The sequence below is a fragment of the Paroedura picta genome, chromosome 7 (genome assembly GCF_049243985.1).
Source record: "Paroedura picta isolate Pp20150507F chromosome 7, Ppicta_v3.0, whole genome shotgun sequence".
NCBI lineage: Eukaryota > Metazoa > Chordata > Lepidosauria > Squamata > Gekkonidae > Paroedura > Paroedura picta.
The window spans coordinates 13439858-13456290 of record NC_135375.1 but is presented as its reverse complement, the minus strand read 5'-3'; the positions used below and the strand labels follow the sequence as shown (position 1 = coordinate 13456290).

General features: G+C 50.0%; 1 protein-coding gene across 1 annotated transcript; it reads left to right on the top strand.

The window, feature by feature from the left end:
• Positions 1-561: 561 nt before the first annotated feature.
• Positions 562-15919, top strand: ACAA2 (acetyl-CoA acyltransferase 2). The gene is made up of 10 exons (XM_077346767.1): positions 562-865; positions 2506-2672; positions 3585-3713; positions 5107-5223; positions 6696-6843; positions 8786-8961; positions 10708-10837; positions 12231-12301; positions 13440-13594; positions 15242-15919. The coding sequence occupies exons 1-10, from the start codon at positions 850-852 to the stop codon at positions 15324-15326; spliced, it is 1194 nt and encodes a 397-aa protein (XP_077202882.1). The 5' UTR covers positions 562-849; the 3' UTR covers positions 15327-15919.
• The last annotated feature ends 514 nt before the right edge of the window (positions 15920-16433 follow it).

The window sequence follows — 16433 nt, the reverse complement described above, 5'->3', positions numbered from 1 at the left end:
CCATAGGACTTTGTCTCCAGCCAGTTCCCAACTCCTATGTACAACGCCACAAAGTTCACCCTCCAAAGCAGCCACTTGCTCCAAGATAATTCATTTCCAAGATGAGCTGCAGTTCCTAAGTCCCACTGGAGTCTAGAAATCCAGGTGGGACCTGAGGGTCCTGTTGAAACAAGCACTAGTGAAGAAAACGTAAACTCAGATCCTAAATGAGATCCCCCCCCCCTAAGGATTTCAAGGGATTCCTGCAGTATTGGCCATTCTAATCTCACCCAACATTAAATAATTATAATAATAAGCGCATTAAGTTGGATTTGAACAAACACGACAGCTGTCTCACCCCCTCCTTTAGCCAAATGAGGGAATCTTCTGGGGGGGGCGGGGTTCTGCAGGGAGAAGTCCGCGTTGCTACGGCAATGCTTGGCGCGACCGTGCGGAACCCAACCCGCCGCTCTCTCGACAGTTCTTTCCCGGAGCGATGAGAACCCGCCGCGCAAGCGCAGATTGCACGCTGAAGCTCAAGTGCTGAGTCATGGCAGGAAGAAGGGGCGCAAAGGCACGCCTGGCTGGGAAAATAACCTTGTCCCTCCGCCGGCTCCCGGGCTCCCTTCGGCCGCGTGCAAAAGGGAAGGGGGGTGGCGAAGAAGGGAGACCTCCCCTGTCCCCAACCGTGCGCCCGCCGGCCCCGGGGCGTGGCTGCTCCTTGCATGCCGGGGGAGGAGCCGGGCGTCGGGACGGGCCGGCCGGGGGCGAGGGCGAAGTAGGGGAAAGGGCGAGGAGGGACGCGCGGCCCCCGCTTCCTCTTGCGCACAGCCGCCGCGAGCAGGCGAGGAGGCAGGTCCGCCAGCCGCCATGGCTCTGCTCCGAGGTAAGGCGCCGGCCTGCCTGCTGCCGCCGCGCTTGCCACGCGCGCCTGGATGCGCATTGTTAAGAGTGGGGGATCCAATCCAATGCGGACGTGCTTGCCCCATCCCGCGACCAACCCGCATCGGGTGTCGTGCGGAATCCGCGATGCCTCGCCTGGCTGGTTTCTGGGGCCTTGTTAGTCGCGGACTGCTGTCGGGTTTGGGGAAGGCGTGTGCCTGGCGCCCCTCTGTTTCCCTCGCGGTCAGGGCGGCAGGGCTGCGCGGAGGAGCCGTGCGGGGCGGTGAGCAGCCGGATCCACTTGTACGCGGGGCCTGCCCTCCCCTTCCACGCTTTTAAGAGGAGTCTTGTTTGAGTAGGCGCCTGGGCGTGACTGGTTAAGCAACTCGTTCTTAGCTGGTTGCAGAATTGCTGTCTGAATCCCAAGGAGCACTTGTGGCCGTGCTTCTGTTTTGCTTCATACTAACTTGGGTGACCTTGGGCTAGCTACAGCCCTGATAGAGCTGTTCTCACAGAGCAGTTCTGTCAGAGCTCTCTCAGCCCTGCCTACCTGACAGGATGCCTGTTGTGGGGAGAGGAAAGATGTGATTCACTATAATGTAATGTATAGATGGGCTCAGCGTGGTTTCCTGAATGCTGGCTGAAATTGGCATTATTGGACATGCTTTTCGGGAGACAGAAACCTGTAACATTCTTGCCTTAATCTGCAAAGACGGTTTTTAGCAAACTTAAGGCAGACATACCCAGCCCCTCCTAAAAAGTTTGTTCTGTCAACAATTAAATTGCAAGAGGTGGCAAATCCACTTTAGGTTGATAACGGGCCTGCTTCCAAAGGTTACTTGATAGAGGTTGTTACTATTTTACACACTGATAAGTCCAAAGTTTGAGGAGCTTGTGAGTTTGCTTTTTGATTAGGGGGGGGGGGTTAGCGGCTGGGGCTAGAAGGGGCTCGTGGGAATTGTAGTCCATGGACATCTGGAGGGCGGCAGTTTGACTACCCCTGGTCTAGACAGCCAGGGGGGCATAGTGGTTAAGAATAGTCAGGCTTGGCCTGGGTGACCCCAGATCTTACTCAGGGCTTGCCCAGGCTCATCCCCCCTTCCTCTTTGCGAGACTCACCTTCTCTTGTAATTCCATGCCCGACAAGGCATGCTCAGGAGTTTTATTGGCAGGGTTTTTTTTTTTTGGAGGGAGGGGTCTTCTGGTTTCAAATGCATATTCTCCCCAAACCAAAAGAGTCTTCCAATAGGTAGAGACCCCTTCCTCACCTATGGATGTCCTGATTTTGCAGGGGACATAAGAGGCAGCTACTGTGCTATTTGACAGAGATGGCACATGGTGATTTGGGACCATCTTGTCAAGGTCAGGGAAAACTACCTTACAGTTGGGCGAAATGAGGCCAGCCATAGTAGATGGACCTTGATCTAAAACCGGTTTCCTAGGTTCATTGCTTCCTTCTGTACCACTACGAAGTTGCTCCACGGCTGAATTTGTGGCATTCTGCTTTACCAACCACGTGTGCCATGCCCTCTCCCCCAGCACTATAATTCTTGCATACGTATTTCCATCCGAATGGGGTTTTCTCCCGCGATTCAGTAAAATGCTAATCCAGATGTGAGGATTCTTTCCTGCTTTGCCTTCCAGGTGTGTTCGTTGTTTCTGCCAAGAGGACCCCGTTTGGGGCTTATGGGGGCCTCCTCAAGGACTACACCGCCACTGACCTCACCGAGTTTGCGGCCCGGGCAGCCCTGTCTGCGGGCAAAGTGGCTCCTGAAATCGTGGACAGCGTGATCGTGGGCAACGTCATGCAGGTCGGTAGGACTCTGAAATCGCCCACATCATTACTCGTGGTCTCGGTCCCTTGTGGTTTTAGTTATGGTGGGTTGACCTGGTATCACAGGAGCCAGAAATCAACGAGAACTGCTCCTGTTCAAATGTATTAAGGAGGCAAGCTGACGAGGCAAGCTGTTTTCCGTGGGGTACTTTTTGTTGTGTCATTTGCGTCTGCTGACATTGTTGCGGATGGACATACGCTGATTCCACAAACGGATTTCAAATTGTGCGTGTGTGTGTGTGGGGGGGGGGTTATTTTAGTGTAAATGGATAATGATCTCGCCTAAAGAAAATGTTTACTACTTCAGTCCAGTGCCCAGCTTCTAAACCAGTGGTTCTCAACCTCCCTAATGCCGCGACCCTTTAATACAGTTCCTCATGTCGTGGTGACCCCCAACCCTAAAATGATGCAAGGGTTCTTTCACAGGAATTAAACCGAAACTGACCCATGGCGTGAAGATCCATTGTTCAAGATTGTATATAAATTGGGTTTCTTTCCCGGGGTTTCTCAGTTCAGTTCTGCCTCTTGTCCCACCATGCCGATCTCGCTCTTTTCCGCTGCTCCAGACAGACAAACGTTCTATCTACCCTGCAAGGCTGTTGTGTAGATGGCGCCTCCCCAGCCAAGCTCCTTGCCCTGCCGCGACCGCTGTGTAAGGGTCATTCGACCCCCAAAGGTGTCCCGGCCCTCTGGTTTTACATTAAGGCATTTCTTAAATGTTACTGAACTCCCCCCCCCCTCCGAAGAAAGCCATGTATTTCAACCTTCTTAAAGAACAATTTGAAACCTCCTTCCCTGAGGTTTTTCTTTCAAACCGTCCCTTTTGTCTATATTTGCTGTCCTGGTCCTTGCAGAATTAATCGAGCCTTCTCTCCTGCGTTTCTTGCAGAGCTCTTCGGACGCGGCTTACGTCGCAAGACACGTCGGGTTGCGTGTTGGAGTGCCCGTCTCCGTTCCGGCCCTAACAGTGAACAGGCTCTGTGGGTCGGGGTTCCAGTCCATTGCCAGTGGCTGCCAGGTACGAGAGCCATCCGCGTGGTTTTTGAGTAGATCTTGTGGTCCTCCAGGCTTGCTACGTGTACGCATCCACGTAATTCTTCCCTCTAGGCCAGCATTCTATGGGGACTGTAAAATAAAGATGCACTGAATTGTCCATCGGTTGCTGCTGCAGAATCGGAGCCCTGACCTGCATAGCCTGCCAGATCTCGGAAGATAAGCAGTACATGGACAGGGAGCCCTAAAAAAAGGGGAGGCTATCCCGTCCTTTTCCTTTGAGGGTTCTTTTACTTCCCTGATGCACCTCCTGTGAAGCCTCAGACACAGGCTTATAACTTCAAGTCTATAAGCTTCAAGTTCATTCAGAGAAAGAGAACCTTATGGTGGAGAAGGAAAACCCCGTAACATTCAGTCAGGCACACAAAAAAAGCAAAGGGGGGGAAGCTTCTCTGTTGCAATGAAAATTGTCTAATTCCGAATAGAATAAAAACGCACTGGCAGGCTGCATTCTTGGCTCTTGTGGAGATGACCTTCAGTCAGCTGTGTTCTCCCATTAAGAAGAAGAGTTGTTTTTTATACCCTGCTTTTCACTGTCCAAAGGAGTCTCAAAGCGACTTATGATCACCTTCCCTCCCTCTCCCCACAACAGGTACCCTGTGAGGGAGGTGGGGCTGAGAGAGCTCTGATAGAACTACCCTGTGAGAACAGCACTATCAGGGCTGGGATGAGCCCCGGTCAGCCAACTGGCTGCACGTGGAAGAGCGAGGAATCAAACCTGGGTCGCCAGATTAGAAGCTGCCGCTCTTAACCATTACAGCACGCTGGAATAGAATAAAAATGCACAGGCAGGCTGCATTTTTGGCTCGTGTGGAGACAACCTTGAGCCTGCTGGGTTCTCCATAACGGGCTGAAAACAGATGCCCTGAAGAGGTTTCCTTTTCTAACACCTTCCTAATAGACACCAGGTGTAAGGACTACTCTTCACATTCTTCACTATCAGACGTAGTATATATTTATTAGGTACTTCCTTTGCAGTCTGCCTTTGGGACCTTAAACAGACCGTGGTAGCTTGGCTTGGAGACTGTCGTCGTTCCCTCCATTTTACCCACAACAACCTTGTGAAGTAGGCCACGTTGTGAGTATGTGGCTGTCCCAAGGTCACCGAGCAGATTCTATGACAGAGTGGGGATTCGAACCTGGGTCTTCAAGTCCAACGTGCTGGCTTCTCCTTCCTCTGGAATTGGTGCTCTCCTGTCTGGGGCACCCATTCCTATCTCCAAGTTCTCCCCCCCCCCTCCGGCAATCTTTTCGTTTCAAAGTTCATATTATCACTAACTTTGCAAAAGCGTTCGGTTTTGTATCAAAGTTCCTTTAAAACTTGTATATAATGAATCTACTGAGCTGTTTTCCAACAGGAAATCTGCCTTAACGAGTCGGAGGTGGTGCTGTGCGGCGGAACAGAAAACATGAGCCAGTCTCCGTACGCCGTCCGGAACATCCGCTTTGGAACGAAATTTGGAACTGACCTCAAGGTTTGGACGTTGGCTGCTTTGCTGTGGTGGTTCTTGGCGTCTAGATATCTGATTCCCAACTGTGAAATCGGCAGATAGGGGACGCACTGACCCCAAGGAGATTTTTCTGCACATTTCGGTAAACGCCTGGGTTTGCGGAAAAATCTGAGAAGTTTTTAAAAAATACACTGCCTGTGCGGACACAGTTAGTTTTTATATCCCGCTTTTCACTACATGAAGGTATCTCAAAGCGGTTTGCAATCACCTTCCCTTCCTTTCACCACAACAGGCACACAGTGAGGTAGGTGGGGCTGAGAGAGTTCTGAGAGAACTGTGATTGGCCCAAGGTCACTCATCTGACTGCATTTGGAGGAGGAGTGGGAAAATAAACCCGGCTGTCCAGATTAGAGGCTGGCGCTCTTGTCCTCTATCCCATGCTAATGCAGTGCACTTTCCCTGTGGTAGATCTGGCCAGCCAGATTTGATTCCCTGTTCCTCCACATGCATCCAGCTGGGTGACCTTTTGCTTGTCACAGCACTGATAGAACGGTTCTGACCAAGCATTAATATCAGGGCTCTCTCAGCCTCACCTCCCTCACAGAGTGTCTGTTGTGGGGAGAGGAAAGGGAAGGCGATTGTAAGCCGCTTTGAGAGTCCTTTGGGTAGAGAAAAGCAGCATCTAAGAACCAACTCTTCTTCTTCAGTAATCTCAGGGCTCTCTCAGCCTCCCCTCCCTCACAGGGTGTCTGTTGTGGGGAGAGGAAAGGGAAGGTGACTGTAAGCCGCTTTGAGCCTCCTTCGGGTAGGGAAAAGCGGCATATAAGAACCAACTCTTCTTCTTCAGTAATCTCAGGGCTCTCTCAGCCTCCCCTCCCTCACAGGGTGTCTGTTGTGGGGAGAGGAATGGGAAGGCAATTGTAAGCCGCTTTGAGAGTCCTTTGGGTAAAGAAAAGCGGCATATAAGAACCAACTCTTCTTCCTCTATTTATGTTATTTAATTTCCAAGAGGGTCCTCATGTTTCAGTGTATCTGCTATAGCCACAAGGACTAATGTTTTCCATTTGTGGCATGATTTCTACACAAAGCAAGAAATACTTTGCTCATTTGCTGTAATGTGGATGCCAAAGCAAACTATACAAAGCCATGCTTTTGAGTAAGTTATAGTACTAGAAAGGTAGAACAACGATGCTCTGCATGGTTCTGCTGTTCTGGGAATTGGTCAGGGCAGGGGTAGTCAACCTACCGTCCTCCAGATGTCCATGGACTACAATTCCCATGAGCCCCTGCCAGCAAACGCTGGCAGGGGCTCCTGGGAATTGTAGTCCATGGACATCTGGAGGACCACAGGTTGACTACCCCCGGATTAGGGGATTTGCTTTTTTTTACCCCTACCTTTCTTCTACAAGTGTCGCATGCAAAGAATCACACCCTAGCACTTGTATGCCGTAATTATGTTATTTTACTGTGGTGTGATTCTCTCCCTTTCTGCGCAGATGGAAGACACCTTGTGGGCAGGGCTGACGGATCAACACATTAAAACCCCCATGGGAGTGACGGCTGAAAATCTAGCTGCAAAATACAGCATCACGAGAGAAGACTGCGATCGCTACGCAGTGAAGACGCAGCAGAGGTGGAAAGCGGGTGGGTAAGAAGGGCCAAGGTTCAAACCAACACCCCCGGTTTGAATTGAAGGCCATCTTCGTGGGAATGGGACCATTTTCGATTGCAGAGGGAGACTTCTGGGTGGCCAGAAGATGCCTGGGGATGCACTGATGGCCACAGGAAGAAACAGCTATAAAAGGGGATTAAATAGATTTGTGGAGGATGAGTTGGTCAGTGTCTACTGGCCAGGGGGACCTAGGAGAACCTCCACCTTCAGAGGCACTAAACCTCTGAATCCCAGAGCCAGGAGGCAACATCAGGGGAAGGCCTCGGCCTCTTTGACCTATTTGTTGGCTCTCCGGAGGAACTGATTGGTCACTCTGTGAAAAAGGAGGCTGGACTAGATGGACCGCTGGTCTGATCTAACAGAGCTCTCCTTAGGTTCTTATGGAGGCCTCAGTCTCTATGCTTTGTTGTTGGCATGTGAACAGGAAAAACATTCAGACTTTTCCAGATTCTGCCCCAATTGACTGAGGCCGAATGCAAATCGCCCTTCGCTGGTTCAGATTCGGCTGAATCAATTTGGCCGAATCTGCCTTGTCAGGCAGCCTGAAAAAGTGAGCAGGGAAGACATTAAGATGGGCTTCCATTCCATATTCACCTCAGGACTGCAAGTCATGGTAATTGCATGTGTGTGGAAAGCACTGTCAAATTGCAGCCAATTTATGGAAACTATAAATGCAATGCATAAATATATATAAATAAACAAAACTCCATAAAGTTTTAAAGTCAAAAACCTGGCTGCATCTATGCAGCACCAAAACCAAAAAAGGAACACAACCCAACCTAAACAGGTAGTGACTCAGAAGTTGAGCTGTAGAATAAAATACTGTAATATATTGAATATTTATTATAGTGCACAGTTAAAAACAGAATAAAAACTACATAAAAACTATGCAGCAACACTAGACTCTCTTTGTGGTCTCCCATCCAGGTACTAAGCAGCGTGGTGTAGAGGTTAAGAGCAGCAGGCTCTCACCTGGAGGCCTGGGCTTGATTCCCCTCTCCTCCATGTGAAGCCAGCTGGATGACCTTGCATTAATCACTGCTCTCTCAGAGCTCTCTCAGCCCCACCTACCTAACAGGGTGTTTGTTGCAGGGAGAGGAAGTGCAGGCGATTGTAAACCCCTTTGAGACACATGAGGCCTGCTGGGTGACCCTGGGCCATCCCCAGTTCCCTAAGAGCTCTCTCAGCCTGACCTGCTTCACAAGGTGCCTGTTGAAGGGAGAGAAAGGGAAGGCAGTTGAAAGCCACACTGAGACACATGAGATCTGAAGGACCTTGGGCTGATCCCAGTTCTCTCAGAGCTCTCTCAGCCCCACCTACTTCACAGGGTGTCTGTTGTGGAGAGAAGGAAGGAAAGTAATTGTCATCCACTTTGAGAAACATGAGACCTGCTGGGTAACCTTGGACCAGTCCCAGTTCTCTCAGAGCCTTCTCACCCTTATATACCTGACAGGGTATCTTTTGGGGAGAGGGAGAAAAGGCAATTGTGAGCTCTTTTGAGACAAATGAGATGTTGGGTGACCTTGGACCAATCCCAGTTCTCTCAGGACTCTCTCACTTCCACCTACCTCAAAGGTCATCTATTCTGGGGAGAGAAACTAAAGGCGATTGTAAGGCCTTTTGAGACACATGAGGTCTGCTGGGTGACCTTGGGCCATTTTCAGTTCTTTCAGAGCTTTCTAGCCCGCCGGCTTCACAAAGTGCGCAGAGTAAGAGAAGGGAAATATAAGCTGCTTTGTCTCCTTTGGATAGTGAAAAGCAGAGTGTAAAACCAACTTTTCTTCTAACCAGGGCTGTGACTCTGCTTAGCTTCCAAGATGTGATGAGATCAGGCTAGCCTGGCCTCTCCCGATAGTCACTGTCTGATAACACTTTTTTGGGTTGTCTCCCTTGACCGGCCATCTCACGCTACAGCTCAGGAAGCAGGTTACTTCAAGGCGGAGATGGCACCCATCGAAGTGAAAACCAAGAAAGGGAAACAGAGCATGGATCGAGACGAACATCCCCGGCCGGAGACAACCGTGGAGCAGTTGGGAAAGCTCCCTGCGGTCTTCAAGAAGGACGGGACCGTCACCGCCGGAAACGCCTCCGTGAGTCACGTGGTTTGAATCTTTTAACTGGGAGACGGCTTGCAGGGCTCAGAAAAGTGAAAAAGTTCCTGGGTCCTTCATTCATCTCTCTGAGTCCTTAATTAAATCATTAGCTGTTTAGAAATTCTGCGCAGCCAGAGCCGAAAACTTTTGAAAATTGAAAATGTGGTATGACAACAGGGCTCAAACATCCATAATAACACAGTCACATAATGCTTTCGCTTCAGAACGCTGAAACTTTCAAATCATTCCCTTTAGTAGTATGTGATCACGCCACTTCTGGGGCTTCCTGAAGCCTGGAGAACGTTTTGGGAGTTTCTCAACTGTAAAAAAGTTGAGAAAGGGTGTTCTACTTCTTGATTACAGGCTTTTTGATTGTTCACAGGTTTTTCTTACAGATGGTATGAATTTTTTTACAGTAAGAGGTTTCTTTCTCTGTGTTTGTCCGCAACAAATATGTTTATTTTTCCTTGAGAGGGGAGAGGACTGGGAAGGCGACTGTAAGCCGCTTTGAGACTCCTTCGGGTAGGGAAAAGCGGCATATAAGAACCAACTCTTCTTCTTCTTCTTGAAGGTTGTCTTCTATAGAGCTCCCCTGAACTCTCCCTGGATCCTAGAGAGTTGGTGCTATTAGCTTGAGCCACTGCATTCTCCCTTCCTGAGATGACTGAAGCTCTCCCTTGCACACGTGTATCTTGGGGAACTCTCCCCTGATTTCCCTCACAACTAGGCCCAGTTCCACATGCTCTTTCTTAGAAGGGTTCACCTCACACTTTTGTTTAATCTGGGACAAACACCTGCCTGCCCAAATATTCTCTGCCAAATTCATAGAATCATAGAGTTGGAAGGGGCCATACAGGCCATCTAGTCCAACCCCCTGCTCAACACAGGATTAGCCTCCTAAGCATCCTAAAGCATCCAAGAAAAGTGTGTATCCAACCTTTGCTTGAAGACTGCCAGTGAGGGGGAGCTCTCCACCTCCTTAGGCAGCCTATTCCACTGCTGAACTACTCTGACTGTGAAAAACTTTTTCCTGATATCTAGCCTATATCGTTGTACATGAAGTTTAAACCCATTACTGCGTGTCCTCTCCTCTGCAGCCAGCAGAAACAGCATCCTGCCCTCCTCCAAGTGACAACCTTTCAAATACTTAAAGAGGGCTACCATGTCCCCTCTCAACCTCCTTTTCTCCAGGCTGAACATTCCCAAGTCCCTCAACCATACTAACTGCCCTAGTTGACCTGTGTGGATTAGCTCTCTATTGAAAACCCTGTACTCTAACTCAATCTTCTCCTCAGAGGAGATTTTTCAGCGAAAGATTTGAACCAGACCTCTCTCTGACTAGTCTCAGACTGAACCCAGATTGAACCCCCTTCCCTTCAGTCCACAGCCAGTATAACAGCTCCCACCCAGCTTTGGGATTTAAGGTGGTGTCAGGTTACACTGTCAGTTATAGGGTTGTGAGTGTCCAGCATGGTTCACGGGGTTGGACTAGATGACCCAGGAGGTCCCTTCCAACTCTATGATTCTGTTTGGGTGGCCACTCTCAGAGCTCAGAGCAGCCTGTCGTCCTGGCTGTTACTGCCTGGTGAGGCTTTTTAACCCCTCACTACCTGTAGCCGTTGTTACAGCACGCAGAGGCTCCTTTTCCAGGGACTGTCTGTCACAGCAGCCATCTTGGATTAGCTTCTGGACCACATCTTTTCCAGCCCAGGATCGTATCAGTATATTTCCTTCTATTTCTAGGGAGTCTGCGATGGAGCCGGAGCTGTGATCATTGCCAGCGAAGAGGCGGTCAAGAAGCACAGCCTCACCCCCCTGGCCAGAATTGTAGCTTTCCACGCATCGGGCTGTGACCCGAATATCATGGGCATTGGTAAGTTATGGTGATGGGGAATCTTCTGGGTGATTGAGAAAAAGAAGCATGGTGGTCCCCACCTGTCCTGATTCACAGGCATGGGATCCAGCCCTCTGTTATGAGGATCCATCCTTCTGTGTCCAGAGGAGGGCAACAAAGATGGTGAGGGGTTTGGGGACCAAGACGTAGGAGGAAAGGTTGGGGGAACTTGGTCTGTTTAGCCTGGAGAGGAGGTGACTGAGAGGGGATCTGATAACCATCTTCAAGTATTTAAAAGGCTGCTATATGGAGGATGGAGCAGAATTGTTCTCTCTTGCCCCAGAGGGTCAGACCAGAATGAATGGGATGAAATTAATTCAAAAGAAATTCCGTCTAAACATCCGGAAGAAGTTCCTGACTGTTAGAGCAGTTTCTCAGTGGAACAGGCTTCCTCGGGAGGTGGTGGGTTCTCCATCTTTGCAAATTTTTAAACAAAGGCTGGATAGCCATCTGACGGAGAGGCTGATTCGGTGAAGGCTCAAGGGGGTGGCAGGTTACAGTGGATGAGCAATAGGGTTGTGAGTGTCCTGTATAGTGCAGGGGGTTGGACTAGATGACTCAGGAGGTCCCTTCCAACTCTATGATTCTATGTTATGGGGAGATGCTGTTTGCTAGAGCAGTGGTTCTCACCCTTGTGAAAGGGTCTAACGACCCTTTCACAAGGGTCGCAGCAGGGCAAGCAGCTTGGCCAGGGAGGATGCCATCTTCACAACAGCCTTGCGGGGTAGATCGAGATAGAGCGTTCGTCTGTCTGGGGCAGCGGAAAAGAGCGAGATTGGCATGGTGGGACAAGAGGCATAACTGAACTAAGAAACCCCGTAAAAAAAAAAACCAATTTCTATACAATCCTGAACAAGGGATCTTCACGCCATTGGTCAGTTTCGGTTTAATTCCTGTGAAAGAACCCGTGCATAATTTTAGGGTTGGGGGTCACCACAACAGGAGGAACTGTATTATAGCGTTGCGGCATTAGGAGGGTTGAGAACCACTGTGCTAGAAGTATGTAAAGCTGTGGCTGAGTGGGAGGACATCCGCTTCACATGCAGAAAGTCCCCGGTTCAATCCCTGGCACCTCCAATTTTCTAAAAAAGGACAGATAATAGGTGATGTGAAAAACCATGACCTCAAACCGTGGATTGATGCTGCTAGTCAGAGTAGGCAATAGTAGCCTTGGCTGACTCATGGTCTGACTCAGTGGGTGTCAGCTTCATATTTTCTCCTGCATTCTCTTTAAATGGGTTTGGGGACTGGAAAGGGCTCCAGGGTCAAAGCAAAATGCATGGACCCAAGAACTGCAGGTAGCCTCACCTTTTTCATGCCCGTGAAGGATTGTGACCCAACTCCTCTGTGGACTCTTTCTTCTGCCATGTAGGTCCCGTACCTGCAGTTACGGAAGTGCTGAAGAAAGCTGGCCTTTCCCTGAAAGACATGGACTTGGTTGAGGTAGGGAGAGCTCAGCAAAAAGCCGAGCCAGCAGCCTGCTATGGATCCAGCTCGATCAGAGAGATTGCTGACCTTTTAAGTGCAGCAATTTGGAACGCAGGAACAGGGCTGATTGATTTAGTCCAGGGGTAGTCAAACTGCGGCCCTCCAGATGTCCATGGACTACAATTCCCAGGAGCCCCCTGCCAGCATTCGCTGGCAGGGGGCTCCTGGGAATTGTAGTCCATGGACATCTGGAGGGCCGCAGTTTGACTACCCCTGATTTAGTCCCTTAATTTATAGCCCACCTTTCTGCCTGCGGTGCAAGGTGGCTTGCAAAATATAGGCATTGGAGTATATAAAATATGCTCTGTATTCTCGATGCTTGGGGGGCAACAGTGGGTGGGCTCTGGCCCTCCTGATGGGAGGGAGTTCTGGCCCTGCTGGTGGACCTCCTGATGTCACCTGGGTTTTGGCCCTGTGAGAGACAGGATGCTGGACTGGATGGACCACTGGCCTGATCCAGCAGGGTCCGTCTTCTGTTCTTATGGTGGCCTCAGCCTCTCGGCCCTGTTGTTGGTCCTCCAGAGGAACTGGTTGGCCACTGTGAGAACAGGATGCTGGACTAGATGGACCACTGGTCTGACCCAGCAGGGCCCTTCTGATGTTGAGAGTGAGATATTAAGAGTGAGATATTCTTTCATTCATTCATTTGATTTCTATACCGCCACTTGCCGTAGCCTCGCGGCGGTTTACATGTAAAATTCTAAAACAATAAAACCCCAATAAAATCCCCATTAAAATAATCAGGCTGGCAACCATAATCTCTCATAATCCCTCCTTGTTCAGGGTGGGGCACTAGATGTAATCTAATGTAATGAGAGCCGGGGCCGAGATGAATTTGGGAACCAGTTGGAAAAAACCCTGCCCTGGCCTCAACCGTACGCCTGGCAGAAAAACTCCATCTTGCAGGCCCTGCGGAAAGCTGGTAACTTTGGCAGGGCCCTTAGCTCTCCCGGGAGCTCATTCCACCAGGTTGGGGCCAGGACTGAAAATGCCCTGGCCCTGGTTGAGGTCAGCTGTACGTCCCGGGGGTACGTCCCGTAAGGTAGCAGCCTAACTTTATGGTTTCTACTTTCATCTCTGGTGTTTTTTCAAGGTCAATGAAGCTTTTGCTCCACAGTACTTAGCGGTTGAGAAGGTTTTGGGCCTGGACCCTGAGAAAACAAATGTCAATGGAGGAGCCATCGCCCTCGGTCACCCTTTGGGGGCCTCGGGTTCGAGGATCACTGCTCATCTGGTTCATGAACTAAGGTGAGTGGTGAGGGGGAGGTCTTGGTGGGATCCTCTAGCGATGGCCGCCTTATCATGAGGTTTTCTGAACCAGCTTCAGCAAGTGTGTTTTTATTCTCCTGAGGCTGGTTCAAGTACATCGCCTTGATTTCCCACCCTCTGAACATGGGAGTGGAACTTACTGCTTTGGGTTGCTTTGGGTTTGCGCTGAGGTCAAGAGGTAAAATTTGCTTTAAAGTGTTGTTGTTATGTGCGAAGTCGTGTCCGACCCATCGCGACCCCATGGACAGTGATCCTCCAGGCCTTCCTGTCCTCTACCATTCCCCGGAGTCCATTTAAGTTCGCACCCACTGCTTCAGTGACTCCATCCAGCCACCTCATTCTCTGTCGTCCCCTTCTTCTTTTGCCCTCGATCGCTCCCAGCATTAGGCTCTTCTCCAGGGAGTCCTTCCTTCTCATGAGGTGGCCAAAGTATTTGAGTTTCACCTTCAGGATCTGGCCTTCTAAGGAGCAGTCAGGGCTGATCTCCTCTAGGACTGACCGGTTTCTTTGCCTTGCAGTCCAAGGGACTCGCAAGAGTCTTCTCCAGCACCAGAGTTCAAAAGCCTCAATTCTTTGACGCTCGGCCTCCCTTATGGTCCAACTTTTGCAGCCAAACATTGCAACTGGGAAGACCATAGCCTTGACTAGACGCACTTTTGTTGGCAGGATGATGCCTCTGCTTTTTAGGATGCTGTCTAGATTTGCCATAGCTTTCCTCCCCAGGAGCAAGCGTCTTTCAATTTCTTTGCTGCAGTCCCCATCTGCAGTGATCTTGGAGCCCAGGAAAATAAAAGCTTTAAAGTAAGCTACAGTTTTACCTCGCAACCGAATCGTTGAGCAGTAAAGCCCCATGGGTACGGGAGAGAGGGGGGACGGGCGGAATACAGGAAGCCCAACCGGATGGTACTACGTGAGTTTTCCTCCGGCCTCAACCAAAAGCTTGGTGGAAGAGCTCTGTCTTGCATGTGATTGAGCAAAGTTCCGTCAGGGCCCTGATTTTATCCGCGAGCAATTGCACAAGTGGGTAGGTAAAGGTAAAGGCATCCCCTGTGCAAGTACCGGGTCATGTCTGACCCTTGGGGTGACGCCCTCTAGCGTTTCCATGGCAGACTCAATACGGGGTGGTTTGCCAGTGCCTTCCCCAGTCATGACCGTTTACCCCCCAGCAAGCTGGGTACTCATTTTACCGACCTCGGAAGGATGGAAGGCTGAGTCAACCTTGAGCCGGCTGCTGGGATTGAACTCCCAACCTCATGGGCAGAGCTTTCAGACGGCTGCCTTACCACTCTGCGCCACAAGAGGCACTTGCACAAGCGGCAGCCAGGGCTAAAGGCCTGCCCCTGGTTGAGGCCAAGTGTACTTCCATGGAGACAGGGACTCTCAGCCGGTTGGTGTTGGCTGTACCCGGCAATTTTCTGGAGGATGTATTCAGACAGGCGGTCCCCCAGATACGCTGGTGCTTCTGCACGCTGGCTCTTTTCTGCTGAAGCAGTGAGCAAAGAGTCAGGAAAACTCCCCCTGCCACAAATTTTGCTAGTCTCGAAGGTGTTCCTGGGCTCTGGCCCTTTTCTGCTGCTACAGGCAGACTAACGCAGCCCCCCGTCTTGATCCGTTCCCTTTTTACAGGCGCCGTGGAGGTAAATACGCCGTGGGTTCTGCTTGCATCGGAGGCGGCCAAGGGATCGCTGTCATCATTCAGAATACGGCCTAGAGCAGCCTCCCTGGAGTCTCCAGTATCGCAAGGCTGAACTCACCATCAACTGTTACATGTTTGCCAGAAGTATAAAGAAGGAAGAAAAACAGCCTAACGTATTTTCTAATTCAGGAAAGGACCATCGTAAACCGTCCCGAACAGGAAAGGAACAACAGCGAAGTCTGATTTCGTTTCCTTTCTCCGATGAAAATAGCTAGACAATTCCGAATTCTGCTAACTCGGCCGTAACTTTCCTGCTACCTCTCGCTGAACGTAAAACTAAATTAATCTCGGAAGAGGGATTTCCTTGACGAAATATTAGCCTGCGAAGCATCTGCTCAACACGCCTTACAACACGGGTGGGAGCCCTGTGTTCCTATCACTGTAGTGTTTATCAACACTGTTTCCTCTCAGGTGGATTGTCTCACTGGCCCTTTTGCATAAACGCACATGGATTTGAGGGGTCTTGTGTACGCAAACCTTTAAGGGAGCTATTAAACAAATTGTATGTCAGGGTTAGGTTGTGTTTTAGGTTTAAGAGCTAGGGGGGGGAAACTGATAAATTCAATGTGCCTCTCCTTTAGAGAAATAAAAACAGAATTTGGAGGTTTTCTGTTGCAGTTTTTTCTAACAAAAAAGGGAGGGGGGGGGCGAAAAGACTGGACCTGAAGAATTGCCATTGGAGACCAGCTTTCATTGGTGTGGGACCTACCCCCAGGGTAAGGGGACCAGGTTGTCCCACTTTTGGAGGGACATCTGGGGGCACCTGGCAAATTGTGTTTAAGTTGCAAGTAAAAAATGTATCACAATACTATTTTTGCGTTCTATGCATTCTATGAAAACTTTTGTTTCTCCATATAGACCAAATTTTTAATTAAGAGAACCCCCCTCTGGTCAATGGTGTCCCGCTTTACCAATGTTAAAATCTGGTCACCTTACTCCAGGGCACCTTATCTTCAGTCTTTGTGTAAAAACCTTTGGCCGAATCGTCCGTCGTTTTGGGGTTGGCTGTCATCAAGCTGCAGATGATACGCAACTCTATATTTTTGGTTGTTTTTGCCGTCAAGGCACAGGTGACTCGTGGCAACCCTGTGGGGGCTTTCAAGGCCAGTAGTATCCGGGAGA

Coding starts and splice junctions, on each gene's coding strand:
- ACAA2 (XM_077346767.1), top strand. Junction 10,838..12,230: donor CCCGAATATCATGGGCATTG/GTAAGTTATGGT, acceptor TCTGCCATGTAG/GTCCCGTACCTGCAGTTACG. Junction 12,302..13,439: donor AAGACATGGACTTGGTTGAG/GTAGGGAGAGCT, acceptor TGTTTTTTCAAG/GTCAATGAAGCTTTTGCTCC.